Below are 18,765 nucleotides of genomic sequence, written 5' to 3'. Positions count from 1 at the left end.
GAGACACCTGAAACCCCACGTCTTTAAGGAATACCTGGGATAGGATAAAGTAATCCTTCTAACCCCCCCCCCTTTAAAAGATTTAGATGCACTATTGTAAAGTGGTTGTTCTACTGGATATTATAGGTGAATGCACCAATTTGTAAGTCGCTCTGGATAAGAGCGTCTGCTAAATGACTTAAATGTAAATGTAAATGAATTTATTACCTGAAAGAGGTAGTCTAGGACACCTATATATAGGACTATACAGTGCATTCAGAAAAGTTATTCTAAAATTGATTAAATCATTTTTTTCCTCATCAATCTACACACAAACCCTAATAATGTCAAAGCAAAAACAGATTTTTAGACATTTTTGCAAATGTATTAAAATTTAAAAACTGAAAAATAACATTTACATAAGTATACAGACCTTTTACTTAGTACTTTGTTGAAGCACCTTTGGCAGCGATTACAGCCTCGAGTCTTCTTGGGTATGATGCTACAAGCTTGGCACCCCTGTATTTGGGAAGTTTATCACTTTCTTCTCTGCAGATCCTCTCAAGCTCTGTCAGGTTGGATGGGGAGCGTTTTCAGGTCTTTCCAGAGATTTTCGATTGGGTTCAAGTCCGGGCTCTGGCTGGGCCACTCAAGGACATTCAGAGACTTGTCCCGAAGCCTGTCCTGAGTTGTCTTGGCTGTGTGCTTAGGGTCTTTGTCCTGTTGGAAGGTAAACCTTCACCCCAGTCTGAGGTCCTGAGCGCTCTGGACCAGTTTTCATCAAGGATCTCTCTGTACTTTGCACCGTTTATCTTTCCCTTGATCCTGACTAGTCTCCCAGTCCCTGCCACTGAAAAACATCCCCACAGCATGATGCTGACCAAGGCCCTTCTCCTCCGATTGCGCAGTTTGGCCAGACGGACAGCTCTAAGAATAGTCTTGGTGGTTCCAAACTTCTTCCATTTAAGAATGATGGAGGCCACTGTGTTCTTGGGGACCTTCAATGCTGCAGAAATGTTTTTGTACCCTTCCCCAGACCTGTGCCTCAACACAATCCTGTCTCAGAGCTCAATGGAAAATCCTTCAACCTCATGGCTTGGTTTTTGCTCTGACATGCACTGTCAGCTGTGGAACCTTATATAGACAGGTGTGTGCCTTTCCAAATTGTCACGGATGTCGTTGGAATGAAAGGACCAAAGTGCAGCGTGTGTGTGTCATTCCACATTTGATTTAATCTGTGAAACTATGCAATACATAAATAAACTGAATAAACAAAACAACAAACCGTGACGCAGAGGTGAAACAAACACTACTCAAAAAATGATCTCCCACAAACCCAGGTGGGACAAACACCAACTTAAATATGACCTCCAATTAGAGACAACAATGACCAGCTGCCTCTAATTGGAGATCATCTCAAACAAAGCCCAACATAGAAATACAAAAATGAGAACAACGCAACATAGAAATACAAAACTAGAACATAACAACATAGAAAAACTAAACTAGAAAACCCCCCTGTCACGCCCTGACCTACTCTACCATAGAAAATAACAGCTTACCATGGTCAGGATATGACACAAATAGTGTCCAATCAATTGAATTTGCCACAGGTGTACTCCAATCAAGTTGTAGAAAGATCTCAAGGTTGATCATTAGAAACAGGATGCACCTGAGCTGAATTTCGAGTCTCAAATTGTATTTTTATACATTTGCAAGAATTTCTAAAAACCTGTTTTCACTTTGTCATTATGGGGTATTGTGTGCAGATTGATGAGGATTTTTTTTTCAATTGAATCCATTTTAGAATAAGGCTGTAGCTTAACAAAATGTGGGAAAAATTAAGGGTTCTGAATACTTTCCGAATCCACTGTATATCAAACTAGAACAGGATTATCTCTTTTGGATGCAATTTGAATGGAGTTGATGGAGAGAAAGACTCAGCTCACAGGGTGCACTGCTTTAAAACTCTGCAGCTGCAATACAAAATATATATATCTTTAAAATAAAATAAATGGTCTATCATGCCTGCTTTAAGTTTTGGGGTGGGGCTCTATTAGAACATGGAGGGGCTGGGGTGGGTTTGATTTGGTTTGGTAGGGGATCCGTGTGTGTTCTGCCCTCTACCAGTTCCGTCTGTTATCTGTATCAGCAAAAAAAATATCAAATAAAAATATAATAATAAGGTGACCCCCGAAAGCCAGATGGAGATGGGTAAATTAGACGTGCATTTGGTCTTTATATCACTGTAGCATAGACTATGTTGCAGAAAATATAGGCCTGCCAATCACAATAAAAAAGTTACCATGATGAGATGATAGGTCTCCATGCATTGTGAACTGTGCTCCATACTGAGATGGGCTGTCTGTCCCCACCCTGAGCTGTGATTCATCATGCAGAGGCCGTAGAGAAACCCGATTTAGACAGCGCATATCATTTAACAGTTCCATTTCACGCCATGCTGTTCATAGAAATAATTTATTATAATTTACCGGTTTCTAGCAGTTACTCATCCTCGGAAAAGGGAGTGCTTTTAGGCGGTAAATCTCAGTAACCGGGTTCCCGCCATTGAACTCTAGTGGACACACACTGACCAGCACCACTAGTACACTCAGCCAGCACAATAGTTCCATGGATCATGTTCCTGCTTTATGGAGGTCATGGCTAGGTCCCAATTAGCACCCTATTCCCTATGTAGTGTGTGACCAGGGCCCAGAGCCCTATGGTGAATAATGTACCATTTGGGACACAGCTCATGTGTGTCAGACATGAACTCATACAGAGCAAACAGGGACATAGGGGTGTCATCATGGATTCCGAGCCATGTGGAATGGTACAGTATCTGTGTGGGTGTGTATGAGGTACAGTAGGTCAGTATGGGTGTGTGTGCATGTGTGTACTGACGACCTTTAACCTATGGGAGAAAACGAACTAAACCAACAAAACTCTTGGCTGCTGAAGCCCCTGTTCTGTGGGGCTCAGGCTGCCTGAGATAATCTCGACCAGAAGTAAAAGGGGGCTTTAGCCTGTACATGAGACTGGCTAATTTCACATCGTTGTACAGTGCGTAGTGGCTGCCCCGTCGCCCATAAGAGGAGCTACTATTGGAGCAGCTTAGCCAATTTTATAACTACCGCTTTTGAGGTTATAGTACAAAGGGGAACGGCGAATACAAACTTTAAAAAATCACATCCCCACCAAGCAGATTTTCCTCAGGGAACTCATAATTCTCTTTGTTAGTCAGATGGAAAGCTTGACACGCAAAATCCCTGGCTCAAGCTTTTTGTTAAACGCAACAGAAACCTCTTTCCTTCATAACCCGATCACAGGCCCTTAATCCGATACGGAATTTCTGCTACTATGCAAAAGCGTCCAAGCGATTTGGTACAAGAGCCAAGTCTCTAGGTCTCTCTGCCTCTGAGACGGAAAGGTTTCCTTACTCTATTTCTGTATGAATTCATAGTTCATCATATGCTATATGGGTTCCACAGTGAGATGTCTTTCAGTCTGTGTATGTTGCTGCATGAGCAGAAGTATGCATGTGAACATGTGAATACATATGTGTGAAACTGTGTGTGTGTGGGTGTGGGTGTGTGTGTGTGTGTGTGTGTGTGTGTGTGTGTGTGTAAGCTATGCGTGACACTAGCAAAGCAACGGTCTTCCAAATGTATTTATAAAAGGTCAAAAATTCAATTGTGATACATGTAATATCTGCATAATGGAGTGAGATACTCAACCCTTTTTGAATGAATAAAAATTCATTAAATATTGACTGATTTAGAGCTCATAGACAATTGTTTAATGACAGACAAAAACATATGTAATCCACCAGTTTTGGTGGGAATTCCCTTTTCAACTATAAGTCATGAAAGGACCAATGCTGTCACGCCCTGACCTTAGAGAGCCTTTTTATTCTCTATTTTGGTTAGGTCAGGGTGTGACTAGGGTGGGTACTCTAGTTTTTGTATTTCTAGGTTGGCCTGGTATGGTTCCCAATCAGAGACAGCTGTCTATCGTTGTCTCTGATTGGGGATCATATTTAGGCAGCCTTTTCCCACCTGGTTGTTGTGGGATCTTGTCTATGTCTAGTTTCCTGCGAGCAATACATTAGCGGCACGTTTCGGTATGCGCGTTATTGTATTCTGTGAGTTTCATCTAATAAACATGTGGAACTCTATGCACGCTGCGCCTTGGTCTACTCATTTCGACGAACCTGACACATGCTAACATCTTTAAGCCTCATATGGCTTATTTAGGTGTTTTGTTATTATATTGATAGAATAATAATGTTTGATTGTGTATAATTTACATATACACTTATATATAAATTACCCTTTTGCATAGTCAACTTTAGTTGGAATTTATCAATGCACACACAAACACTACTATTTGAGATTTGGCAGTTCCTTTTTGGGAGTGGCTTCCATTGCAGGTGAAATACTTTGAACATTTCAAATTAACGAACTCTTAACTTTTTTAAACTATACAAAAAAGGAACACCCACCTTTCTCCCGTCTTGTGGTATAAATATTGTCTTTGTGCGTTTTATCCCGTCCAAGGGTCGGCATTGTAAATGATGCCGATCAGAATCAACACGTGTCATTGTTGACATTTTGAAGGGGACCAGCATGTGTTTGAGCGGCCACAACAGATATTTGCGGGAAAATATACTTTGTACAAACAAGAGTAGGAAATAAATCAATTCAGCAACAATTATGTGACAAGTGAATTTTCACCCCACAAAAACAGGGAAGTAATGGCTGGAGAGAGGGAATTCTGAGGTGGGCAGGCCTGTGCGTTGCTAATGTGTGTGTCTGCACATGGATGTATGGTGTGTACCCCCTCTAACCTGCTATACTAGAAGGCTGCACGCTGGATGTCCTGTCGAGTGACTTCTGCTTCTTGTCCCTGTCCTTGTCCCTGCGTCTGTGACAGCGGTGGTGGTGGTGATGGTGGTAGGGCCTGTCCTGGGCCTGGCCTGGGGCTGAGGATGACTGGGCCTGGGCTTGGCTCGGCCTCTCCAGGGTGTAGTCCCTCAGACTCACCTCCCGGGGGCGCTGGGAAGCCAACGTGGACGCCGACCGCCTGATAGGACTGATGTCAGGGATAGGCTGAGAGGAGCGAGCAAAGACGAAAAACGGTGAGTGGAGGAATACAAGATGGAGGGCTAACTACCATAGTAGTGTAGCAGTAGAGTATTTTAGAATGCAGTACAACCACTGGACTGGAGCATCAAGCACCAAACTGTTCACTAGACAGCAGACACAGTACAGACGAGGAAGTACGACAGACCGGTGGACACCAATCTCTGGGCTTGAGACTGACGTTCAACCTCTTCAGACACAAATGTTGAGGAGACATTTCTGATTGAAACACTGAGCGATTTCAATACTCACTACAGTTAATCTTGAACACGTCACTAATGATTGGCATACCACCGCCCAATCCCAAATGAACCCGTTTGCCCCTATCCCTATGGTATAATCAATATGGTAATGATATGGTAATGAGACTACTTTGCCTCTGGCCAGCTCTTATGTGCGGCTTGTTGACGTTGTAGGAAGGCTCAGTGTCAGCATGCTGCACGCAATGATCTGGACAACAGCTAGCCTCTGGCATGCTAAGTGGCAACATACTGGCACCATACCATATTTACCATGCTGTCTAAATCTATATATTTTTTTTATACACACAGGTGCATAGGGGGTAAGAGCTAGTGTTCGATTTGGGGTTGGATGTACGGAATGTTTGGCCCGAGTTGTTAAAACTTGTCGTAAACTAGCAGGAGACACTGCTAGTGAACTAAGAATAAGCAGGGTGTTGATGTTTCCCTTTAAATATTTCCCACCTTGACAGGCTCTGAGTTGTCTGTGTTTGGAAAAAGCCTGGTGCCGCAGTGAAATTAACATGGCAAAATAGAACATTGAGAAGTTCAAGCCTGAAGGTAAATAAAGGAAGTGAAATGACAGGCTGGAACACTAGCTACGTTATTCCTCCCTCTGGTGGTAACAGCCGGGATGACATCCTGCCACAGTTGACCCATAATGCCAAGAGCAGTCTCCTGGAAACGGCACACGTGTATTCCCATTATAAACCGCCCTTTTCAAGTTTAGTTTTTAATTCATTGTTGAAAAGGTAAATCAATTAAGTGATATTGTAGATCATAACCAAATTGATTCTTGAGGTCTACGCTCCGTTGAGCTTGTTCTAAGAGTTCTTATCATACAGTCCCGGTCAGTAGCTACAGTCAGTGGTTTGTACAACAAAAACCACAACAACCACAACAACAACAAATGGAAATAAAGAGAGAACAGTGCAGTTATGTCAAAGTAGGAAAATAGCAGTGCTGTCCGTGCCTACATTAAAACATTAACAAACCACCCACTGAAACGACACACAAACATACAATGGTCACAATGGTCATATCACGTCACTTCATGGCAAGAAAGCAAAAAAAGAGTGTTTGGTGTCCCATGGATTTATGTGCGGTAAAGTACTAAAACATTCAACAATAATTCTACTGTAGGTGACATGGATCTTGACCACTCACACCGATATGGGCTTTAGCTAATGTCTAAAGAGTGTCAAACTGACGGTGAGAGTATGTGAACTCCCCACTGGAATGGAGGGAGCACATAGAGGCCAACATAGTGATGGAAAGAGAGGGATGAGAGAGAGAAAGGGAAAGAGATAAAACAGAGAGAGAGAGAAAAGGAAAGAGATATGACAGAGAGAGAGAGAGAGAGGCTTTTGACTTTTTGTCTTTCTTTAATGATACATCCTCATTTCATTAAAACCTTACAACCACCACCACCCCCCCACCCCCTTTAAAAAACAAATATCCCTTGTGCTGCATACTCACCTTGTGCTCTACCCCACGATTCAAAACAATATCACACATCACAATAACCAAAACCTCACCACTTCTACAACCGTATAACCAACCCATCTTCCCCAGCTATACAGACGGCCTCCCCGACACACCATCTCCTGAAACATCTCCACACTTTTTATCATTTTAAATTAAGGCGCGCAGAGACCATCCCATTAAACACTAGTAAAGGGTCTGTTATCCCCCCACCTCTGACCCTGTTCCTCCTTGTTAGCCAAATAGACAACTTTCCCTGAGCCTCACATACCCCCTGCCACTGATCAGCCTTCACTCCTGTTAGGCTCCTAATTTTCCTCACCTTAATGCAGAGGTTGTAGAGGGCATTACCTCCCACCCTCTCAAACTCCCCCAGGCTTGGAGTGTTAAAGTCCAACAAGTCCTCCATATCCCCTTGCCAGTCCCCAGTCTCTGCCGTCACCTGCAGTGGGGGAAACATCGGTGGCTCCCCCCCATTTGGCCACTCAAACACCCCCCTTACCGGCTCAGACAGTGCCTCCTGGACCTCCCCCAGGAATCTCTCCAGCAGCCTAAGAAATGTTAGTCCTGTTTGTTGTGCCAGGACTTCCGGGGTTTTCCACCCTTCCTCACCCAGCAGCCGCAGGTCACCCAGCCTTAGTAAACCAGCTGGCATCAGTTGCTTCTGCAGGGTGACCGATTGAACCGATCTCAAAAGGATGGCGGGATTGTGGAAGATAGGCTCCTCCCACACCCACAGCCCAGGCTCCACCCCCCCTTCTCGTGTGGCCCTTAGCAGCTGCCAGACCCTCAGCACCGCAGAGTAAAAATCAGAGAGACCTGCTGTACTCAGCCTCTCCAGCCTCATGAGGAAAAAGCTGCCAGTCCAACTCTAATCCGCAAGCTATCCTCAGCAGCGCCCATGCTGGTTCTCTCCAGCCGACATCAGTATGGTACAGCAGTCTTTGCGCTACCTTTAGTCAGAATGCAGCCACCTTTCTCTCCAGTTCCACCAGGCTCTGTCCTCCTTCGTGGACGGACATGTACAACACTGCCGCCCTTAGCCAGTGATGGCCCAACCAGAAAAAAATCAACCAGGGCCCCATGAGTGGCGTAGTGGTCTAAGGCACTGCATCGCAGTTCTAGCTGTGCCACTAGAGATCCTGGTTCAAGTCCAAGCACTTTCACAGCCAGCCACGACCGGGAGACCCATGGGGCGGTGCACAATTGGCCCAGCATTGTCCGGGTTAGGAGAGGGTTTGACCGGTCGGGATGTCCTTGTCTCATCACGCTCTAGCGACTCCTGTAGCGGGCCGGGCACATGCATGCTGACACGGTCGCCAGCTGTACGTTGTTTCCTCTGACACACTGGTACGGCTGGCTTCCGGGTTAAGCGTGCATTGTGTCAAGAAGCAGTGTGGCTTGGCTGGGTCGTGTTTAGGAAGACACATGGCTCTCAACCTTCGCCTCTCCCGAGTCCGTATGGGAGTTGCAGAGATTGGACAAGACTGTAACTACCAATTGGATACCACAAAATTGGGGAGAAAAAGGGCTAAAAAATAATTTAACAAAAATCCACCAGCTTACGTTGAGGAGAGCCAGGTTGAGGACAGCCAGTATGCCACAGGGAGGATGCCGCCAGGTTGTTGATGATCAGTACCCTCCCTCTATATGACACTTGGGACAGGAGCCACCTCCACCTGGCCAGTCTTGACACCACTGCCTGTGACAGTTCTTTCTGACCCACCTCTCTGAGCCCAGGTACACCCCCAAAATGTTAAGCTTTTCACAACCGCACTGCAAACCCCCTGGAAGCAGGGGGGGGGGGGCTATCCATCCATGCCCCACATAACAGAGCTTTGCTCTTGCCCCAGTTCACCTAAGCTGACGAAGCTCCCTCATACACCTTCAAACTAGTCTCTAGTGCAGTGGTTCTTAACCTTGTTGGAGGTACTGACCCCCACCAGTTTCATATGCGCATTCACCGAACCCTTCTTAATTGGAAAAATGGCTCTCTTCACCTTGAATTCAGCGAGCGTTGTGTTCTTGTATTGTCCATCTCCATGCAGCTTAAGGAAGTGTTCTCTTAGTTTTGCCGGTGCTAGACTAGAATTGCTCAACTTGGCATTGCAAATCATGCAGTTAGGACGCTGACTCTCATCACGTTCCGTCTTGACCTCCGCCGAACCCCTGAGACTGACTCACCGAACCCCTGGGGTTCGATCGAACCCAGGTTAAGAACCACTGCTCTAGTGCCTGCATATCCTGCCCATCCCTGACCATCACAGAAATGTCATCTGCATATGCCGATACTGCTGTCAACACACCCATGCCTGTCCAGCACACTTCCTGCAGTCTCCTGCATAAGAAGCCAAAAAACGGCTCAACGGCTAGTGTATATAACTGCCCCGATAGAGGGTATCCTTGTCTAATGCCCCACCTCACCCAGACTGGCCTACTGAGCTCCCCTCCCACCTTGATCATACATGATGCCCAAGCATACCACATCTTCACACAAGCCAAAAACCTTTACCCAAACCCAAATACAGACATCACAATAAACAGATAATCTTGGTCCACTCTATCAAAAGCCTTCTCTTGGTCTAAAGAGACTAATCCAAAGTTCACATTAGAAACTTTCGACAAGTCCAACATGTCCCTGATTAAGAACAAGTTGTCCGTGATTGAGCGTCCCGGTACACAATATGTCTGGTCCTTGTGTACTATAGAGTCCAGATGAGACTTCAGTCTGTTAGCGAGGACCTTGGCAAATATCTTGTAGTCCACACAGTGCAATACCACAAGCCTCCAGTTCCCCTTTTTTGGGCAGGAGAGTCAGAGCCACCCAACGGCAGCTCATCGGCATCTCTCCTACCCCGACGCACTCACACAACACGCAAAAGAAGTTCGGTCCAATTATTCCCCAGAATATTTTATTAAACTCCACTGGGAGTCCATCGACCCCTGGTGTACGGCTGGGGGGCATCTGGGTTACGGCCTCTGCCAGGTCATGGGACAACAGGGGAATGTCAATTTCATCCCTCTGTGCCAGAGAGAGCTTAGGGAGTTCTGCAAACAAAACTTGAACACACATAGGATCACACAGTTCTACCCTATACAACTCAGTATAAAACTCCACATTCCGCAATCTCCCCCACCACAAAGGTCACCCACCCATCTGACAGCCGCAAACAATGCATACCCTTGGCTTCATGGCTCTGTCTTTCCAAACAAAAGAAGAAGGAGCTCAGAGCATCTCCTTGAGCATGGAGAACCTAGCTCTTACAAGTGCTCCCTTTGCTTTAACCTGGAAAAAACTGCCCAGGTCTCTATGTAATTCAGCTAAATTAGCCTGGAGGCCTACATTGCCTTGCCCCACCAGCTCAATCTCCACTTCTCTGATACTACGCTTGAGTTGCCCCAATATTCTGCTAGCCTCTGAGAATGAAAGAGCTGTATACCGTTGACAGAAAAGCAGAATTTAGACTTTTCCCACATCCCACCATTGACTCAGAGACTCATACTCCTCTCTTCACTGCCCCCACCTTTCCCAAAAAGCCTGGTGAAATAGACAGCCGAGCCATGGTTATGTGGTGATCTGAAAAACCCAGCGGGAGAATGGTAGAGCCCAACAGTCTATTGCTCTGATTCCTGGACATGTAAAACCGATCTAGTTTGGCTGCACTCACCCTATCCCCAAAGACCTTCACCCATGTATACTGGCTTGTGTTGGGATGTCTAGTTCTCCAAACATCCACTAGGTCAAACTGCTTAATGATGTCCCTAAAGACCCCCACTGAGCCTGAATGAGGCTCCTCCCCATTTCTATCTTTCGTAAAATACGTTGTACAGTTCCAGTCTCTGCCAACCACCAGCATCTCTTCAGGCGCTATCTGTGAGAGTTCCTGTCTAAGACACCCAAACAGATGCCCCCTCTCTCTCCCTGTGTTAATTTCTGTTTACTACAAGCCGTCTACCCCTACAGATACCCTTTGAGGAGCAAATTTTTACAGTCAGACCCGGTGCAAAAAAGACTGCCACCCCTGCACTAACATTTGTTCCATGGCTCAGCACACTTGTCCCTTTCCACCAGAGCCCCCAATTGACTTCATTCACCACATCACTATGTGTCTCCTGCAGAAACAACACCTGTACTTTTTTGTTTTACATATTCACCCAACAGACTCCTTTTTCCCGCATCTCTGGCGCAATTTATATTAAGCGAGCCAACCTGAAAAGTCTCCATAAGAAGTGGGAGAAAAGCCAGCAAAGAAAGAGACCAATAGCAAAGCTCAAAAAGCCCTAGTATCAGAAAAAAACTATTAATCTAAACAGCATCTGAAGGTAAACCCTTACGCATGGTTGTGACCCACTTCCTCAACCTAAAACGTTTCCTGGGTGAGAGGACACCATGCCCCTTATTTTCATAGCGTGTTGTACTGATCTTACAAACTTTCCAGGTTTGCAAAAAAAAGCTTCAAGATGAACCTTTTTCCCTTTATTCTCATTCAGGAACCTTGACTGTTCCTTCACTGTGTCCTTTGACCCCTCTGCCTGACTGGCTGTCAGCTCTGGATCCATTGAGGAGGAGCCTGAAAAGAAAGCCTCATCTACACCACCATCTATAACCTGACTAGACCCAGCCTCATCTACACCATCCATCCATAGCCTGACCAGACCCAGCCTCATCTACACCATCCATCCATAGCATGACTAGACCCAGCCTCATCTACACCATCCATCCATAGCCTGACTAGACCCAGCCTCATCTACACAATCCATCCATAGCATGACTAGACCCAGCCTCAGCTACACCATCCATCCATAGCATGACTAGACCCAGCCTCAGCTACACCATCCATCCATAGCATGACTAGACCCAGCCTCATCTACACCACCATCCATAGCATGACTAGACCCAGCCTCATCTACACCATCCATCCATAGCCTGACTAGACCCAGCCTCATCTACACCATCCATCCATAGCATGACTAGACCCAGCCTCAGCTACACCACCATCCATAGCATGACTAGACCCAGCCTCATCTACACCATCCATCCATAGCATGACTAGACCCAGCCTCAGCTGCACCATCCATCCATAGCATGACTAGACCCAGCCTCAGCTACACCATCCATCCATAGCATGACTAGACCCAGCCTCAGCTACACCATCCATCCATAGCCTGACTAGACCCAGCCTCAGCTACACCATCCATCCATAGCATGACTAGACCCAGCCTCAGCTACACCATCCATCCATAGCATGACTAGACCCAGCCTTAGCTACACCATCCATCCATAGCCTGACTTGACCCAGCCTCAGCTACACCATCCATCCATAGCATGACGAGACCAGCCTCAGCTACACCATCCATCCATAGCATGACTAGACCCAGCCTCAGCTACACCATCCATCCATAGCATGACTAGACCCAGCCTCAGCAACACCATCCATCCATAGCATGCCTAGACCCAGCCTCAGCTACACCATCCATCCATAGCATGACTAGACCCAGCCTCAGCTACACCATCCATCCATAGCATGCCTAGACCCAGCCTCAGCTACACCATCCATCCACAGCATGACTAGACCCAGCCTCAGCTACACCATCCATCCATAGCCTGACTAGACCCAGCCTCATCTACATCACCATTTCTAGCATGACTAGACCTAGCCTCATCTACACCATCCATCCATAGCCTGACTAGACCCAGCCTCAGCTACATCACCATTTCTAGCATGACTAGACCCAGTCTCATCTATACCACCATTTCTAGCATGACTAGGCCCAGTCTCATCTACACCACCATTTCTAGCATGACTAGACCCAGCCTCATCTACACCACCATCTGTAGCATGACTAGACCCAGCCTCATCTACACCACCATCTGTAGCATGACTAGACCCAGCCTCATCTACACCACTATCTCTAGCATGACTAGACCCAGCCTCATCTACACCACCATCTGTAGCATGACTAGACCCAGCCTCATCTACACCACCATCTGTAGCATGACTAGACCCAGCCTCATCTACACCACTATCTCTAGCATGAATAGACCCAGTCTCATCTACACCACCATCTATAGCAGGGGTGTCAAACTCATTTTAGCTCAGGGGCCACATGGAGGGAAATCTATTCCCAAGTGGGCCGGACGGTAAAATCATGGTATATATAACTTAAAAACAACAACTTCAGATTGTTTTCTTTGTTTTAATACGATCAACATAAAACATAAAGCTGGAGCCTGAGGACAGTGTGTCCACAATAGTACAAGCACAACATCACTATTAATCATAAAACACCTCAAGTTTATTTCAAAATTCTAAAGAAAAAGAACACACAAACACACAATGCCTCAGTGATTCACAGAAGTATATCACAGATCACAGAAATATATCAGGGTGTCTCATGCAGCACTTTAAGTGGGGTTGCATAGTTTATTTGACTCCTGATACCTGGCATCTTTTAGCTTTCACCAGCGCATCAATATCAGGCGTCACATCCTGAGTGGCAGCCAACTTCAGGATGTGATTCAAGTGCTTGTGCGTGAGCCATGAGCGCAGCTTTGTTTTATTTATGCTCATTACAGAGAAAACTTGCTCACAAAGATATGTGGTTCCAAACATGCACAACAGTTTTGCAGCGAGGGCTGTCAAGTTGGGGTAACCTGGCAAGAGATTCTGATAAAATGTGTCCAAGCCAGCTGCGGCAAATTTGCCCTTCATATCCGAGTCACACTGCAAGTCTATTATTTCAAGTTGGATGCTGACGGGCAGATCAGAGGGATTCACGGTGAATGGCGAGCAAAAAACGTTGAAGTCTTCCTCCAGTTCACCAAAAATCTGAAAGCGTTGCTCAAACTCCCGTAACAGTCCCGTTATTTTATCTTTGAACCGCTTCATGTCTGCCACATGTTGGGTCGCGCACACATTTTTCAGACAGTGGAAGTGAGCTGCATCACCACCGGCGAGTTGCGTCTCCCACAATGACAGCTTCAACTTGAAAGAACGTATGCTGTCATAATACTGCGTGACGACTTTGTTGCGCCCTTGCAGCTGTTTGTTCAAGTTATTCAGGTGCTCTGTAACATCCACCATAAATGCAAGGTCCTGCAGCCATTCTGCGGAATGAAATTCTAACACTGGTTTGCCCTTTTCTTCCATGAACTGTTCAATTTCTTCTCGTAAATCAAAGAAACGCCTAAGCACAGCACCTCGGCTTAACCATCTTACCTCAGTGTGGTATGGCAGGCCATAGATGACGTCTTTCTCTCTGAGAAGGCTGTCAAACTGACGGTGATTCAGGCTTCTGGATCGGATGAAATTAACAGTTTGGATGACCACCTTCATGACGTTATCCATCTTTAATGACTTGCAACACAAAGTCTCCTGGTGCAAAATACAGTGAAAAGTCCAAAAATCACGTCCTCCATTTGCAGATTGCACTTTCTCTCTGAACTTTGTCACAACGCCTGCTTTTTCCCGATCATTGAGGGCGCACCATCTGTAGCCAGGCTGACAGCGCGGGACCAGTCCACTCCGACCCTGTCCAGCGCGCCGATGAGTGCTGTGAAAATATCAGCTGCTGTCGTTGTATCTGTCATCGGCACCAACTCCACGAACTCCTCCGTGACGGTCAATGTGTCATCAACTCCGCGGATGAAAATGGCCAGTTGTGCAACATCTGTAATGTCCGTGCTTTCATCAATTGCAACTGAAAACCCAATAAATGACTTTACTTTTTGCTTCAACTGGCTGTCCAAATCCACTGAAAGATCGGAAATCCTGTCTGCAACTGTGTTTCTTGTCAAGCTGATATTTGCAAAAGCCTGGCGCTTTTCAGGGCACACAATCTCCACTGCCTTCATCATGCATGTTTTTACAAATTCACCCTCACTAAATGGTTTTGAAGCCACTGCGATTTCATTAGCAATGAGGTAGCTAGCTTTCACTGCAGCGTCACTGATGTCTCGGCTGTGAGTAAACACAGACTGCTGTTTCTTCAGACCCGCCAACAGTTCATTCACCTTCTCTCTTCTCCGCTGTCCTTGAAAGTTGTCATATTTGTCGGCATGAAGACTCACATAGTTGCGACGAAGGTTATACTCTTTCAGCACTGCAACATGCTGTGAACACACCAAACATACAGCTTTCCCCATTCAATTCCGTGAATAAATAGGAGGATGACCATTTTTCTTGGAACACTCTGCACTCTGCGTCCACTTTTCTCTTTTTTGACAGAGACATATTGGGGCAATGATGGTGCCAAAGCACATAATGTTAAAAGTAGAAGCGGTAATAAATATCGCGGGCAAAAACAAAGTAGCTCATCAGGACTGGCTGCACTTGCTTGACCTACTTGCTCTGCTCCGGTATAAACAGTTTGCTTGCTTAACACAATTGCTATTGCGCCATCCAGTGGACGCAATTGGAACAGCAGTTTCTTTTATTGAAAAATTGCAGCTCATTTTTATACTTTACAAAATCATCTCGCGGGCCGGATTAAACCCCGTTGCGGGCCTGATTCGGCCCGCGGGCCGGACGTTTGACACCCCTGATCTATAGCATGAATAGACTCAGCCTCATCTACACCACCATCTATAGCATGACTTGGCCCAGCCTCAGCTACACCACCATCTGTAGCCTGACTAGGCCCAGCCTCATCTTCACCACTACCTATAGCATGACTAGGCCCAGCCTCTGCTGCCTGTGTCTCATGGCCCCCTGCACGTTGACCTCAATTTCCCCCATTGGTGCTTGTACCCTCACCTTGTCTACGGCCTTTATGTGGGCACGCAAGCTCGTATGCCCCAAATCCCCACACTCAAAGCACCATAGACTATATGTGCTTGCAAACCCTGCATAGAGCCCCTCCCCATGCCTCACTTTAAAATGAACATTTAACTGTTGCTCATTGCTATTCAGAAACATGAACACTTGGCTCTGGAGCAAAACAACATGCTTAACGGCATCTGCCTGAAAACCTGCCGACAGTACACGAAAACCGCTAGCAAACTTACCAAACCGACTTAGCTCGTTCCGGATTTGTTCATTCGTAATAAATGCAGGCGGATTCGCAACTACCACGCTAGTCAAAGGAGTCGAAAGAGGAGGAATCGGCACCAACACATCCCTTACAAATATTCCAATAGCAATCAGCATACCCACCAAATTTACTCTGTTCATGAACACAACCACAGCTTTGTTCATTCTGGATGTGGAATGTATAAATTCAGCTCCTACCTGTTCACTGACAGCAAGCAGAACCTCCTCCACCTTAACTCCAATCTCAGGTTTATTAGCAATTGCATCGGTGATGCGTGTACCCACGGTGACTATTAAAACCTTCCCTAACCAGAAACCGTGGATTGATGGCAGCATTCGCATAAAACTGAAAGCGTGAACCACTGCTTTTAATCATGGCAAGGCGACCAGAAACATGACCGAATACAAACAGTGTAGCTATTCCCTCTGCAAGGCAATCAAAAAAGCTAAGTGTCAGTATAGAGACAATGTAGAGTCGCAATTCAACGGCTCAGACATGAGACTGTGGCAGTCAATCATGGATTACAAAAAGAAAACCAGCCTTGTTGTGGACACCGGCGTCTTGCTCCCAGACAAACTAAACAACTTCTTTGCTCGCTTTGAGGACAATACAGTGCTACTGACAAGGCCCGCTACCAAAACCTGCGGACTCTCCTTCACTGCAGCCAACGAGAGTAAAACATTTATGTTAACCCTCGCAAGGCTGGAGGCCCATACGGCATCCCTAGCCGCGTCCTCAGAGCATGCGCAGACCAGCTGGCTGGTGTGTTTACAGACATATTCAATCAATCCCTATCCCTCATATGTATATACTGTACTCTATACCATCTACTGCATCTTGCCTATGCCGTTCGGCTATCGCTCATCAATATATTTATATGTACATATTCTTATTCATTCCTTTACACTTGTGTGTATAAGGTAGTTGTTGTGAAATTGTTAGAATACTTGTTAGATATTACTGCACGGTCGGAACTAGAAGCACAAGCATTTCACCACACTTGCATTAACATCTGTTAACCATGTGTATGTGACCAATAACATTTGATTTGATTTGACCTGAATCCATGCCGTAACGACAGCGTCTCCTCTGCGCTAGGCTGTGAAGCCATCGAGCACACCACAGTGGTCAAAACCCCAGGAAACTAAAACTCTGTCCTCTTCCTCCCAAACTTTGAAAAAAAAACAGTGTGTACCACTAAACTAACAGTGGGTTAACTCCACCATAGAAAATGTAAATTGAAAGAAAAGACCAAGGAAAGAATCAAGAATATAAGGAAGGATAGAGCCCTCCACAACGCCTCAACTACAACTACAAAACACTCCCAGCATGCACTGAGAGAGAGAGAGAGAGAGAAAGAGAGAGAAAGAGAGAGGAGAGAGAGAGAGAGAGAGAGAGAGGCGGAACAGGTGTACATACTGCCAGGTAGGTCCCAGGTAGGTGGCGAGGGTGGTTCCGCTATCAGACAGCACACACAGGAAGGAGGTGGGTACAACATTAGCCATGGGCATCAAGAGGAGGAGAGAAGGAGGAGAGGAGGGAGGAGAAAGGGAAGAGAGGATGGGAGTGGATGGGGAGAAGGAAAGACAGACAGAGAGCAAAGCGAGACAGACAGGATTCATATGGTTAGACACGTAAACCAATCACACAGTTAGAAAAGAGGGTCCGGAAAAGGCCTTCAAGAGGAAAGAAATCTGGACTCCATTCGCCACAAGAGCAGGGAGGAAAAGATGACAAAAATGAAAGACAGGTACAAAATAAATGTCAGATAAAAAACGTTTAGACATTGACTATAACCATAATGGAGACAATGAAGGTCGACAAAAAGTCTAGTGTGAAACATGAAAACAGACAAATGGGTCAAAAGAATAACAAAAAATATGTGGAAATGGTTTTCAATATTTATAAACAGGAAAGCATAGTGAAGATGGAGCATATTCGTAATAAGGTTTAAGCAGTTTCCCACACACTTTTCAACCTGAACTTTTTGGGGAGAGAGAGATTTGCATGTTACATTATTAAGTATAAACGGTACTTCAGTGAAGCATATTACACAATGTGGCCATTATCATCAGTTGTTTAAAACATGAATATTTTATATTGTGTAGTATTCAAAATACTCTGCGTTAAGAAAGACAGTTAAGAAGACAATATTCTCCCATGTGGCTCAGTTGGTAAATTATGGCACTTGCAAGGTCAGGTTTTGGGTTTGACTCCCACGTGGGACCAATACCAAAATGTCTGCGCTCACTACTGTAAGTAGCTCTGAATAAGAGTGTCTGCTAAATGACTGTAATGTAAAAGGTACAGTGTAGTCACTGTACTGCTGGGGACATGACTGTACATTCAGATTTGTTGAGGAAATATTATGATATGTCACATAAGATCTACATACCAAAAGTCCTATGGGCCCTTGTCAAAAGTGGTACACTGTATATGGAATAGGGTGACATTTACGATGCAGACAAGGTCAGCAGGATGACTTGATGTGCACTGACAGACAGCGTCTTTGCTTTAGTTAGCCTGTGGCTAATTCAATTCATTTCTAGCTACCTACCTTAATATTCTGTCTTTCTTCAGCTTTATCTTTCTCTATATGTTGTCTTTCACTTCAACTACTTTCCCCACTCCCTTCCTCTCTGACTGTGTCTCATAATAATATCATCACGAACTACTACCAACTTTATGAGAAAGTATTATTGAATACTGTCAAGTTTACTAGTAAAAACTGTGTCGTACTATAGATATCAAAACTCATATAATGTTTACTAGCATTGTCCTAATGCTGACATTGTCCTAATTGTAGAGTTAATGCTGTTTGATTTGAGCAGGCACCACATTGGCAGCCCTGGCGGGGTTCTAGTGGGGTCCTATGTGAGAGAGTA

General features: G+C 45.4%; 1 protein-coding gene across 13 annotated transcripts in view; it reads right to left on the bottom strand.

Moving 5' to 3' along the window:
• cacna1bb (calcium channel, voltage-dependent, N type, alpha 1B subunit, b) overlaps window positions 1–18,765 on the bottom strand; it is a 210,060-nt gene that overhangs the window by 5,369 nt on the left and 185,926 nt on the right. For 11 of the 13 annotated variants that reach the window (XM_029769130.1, XM_029769129.1, XM_029769131.1 and 8 more), the window contains 2 exons: window positions 17,300–17,338; window positions 4,829–5,090 (listed from right to left, as the gene is read on the bottom strand). In XM_029769130.1, coding sequence (XP_029624990.1) covers window positions 4,829–5,090; window positions 17,300–17,338 — 301 coding nt within the window. The remainder of the gene's footprint in view (window positions 1–4,828; window positions 5,091–17,299; window positions 17,339–18,765) is intronic. The other 2 variants (XM_029769138.1, XM_029769141.1) reach the window with 1 other exon arrangement.

This window comes from Salmo trutta, chromosome 12 (assembly GCF_901001165.1).
Source record: "Salmo trutta chromosome 12, fSalTru1.1, whole genome shotgun sequence".
Lineage (NCBI taxonomy): Eukaryota > Metazoa > Chordata > Actinopteri > Salmoniformes > Salmonidae > Salmo > Salmo trutta.
The sequence above is the reverse complement of the archived record's forward strand: the minus strand, read 5'-3'. Positions and strand labels throughout refer to the sequence as shown.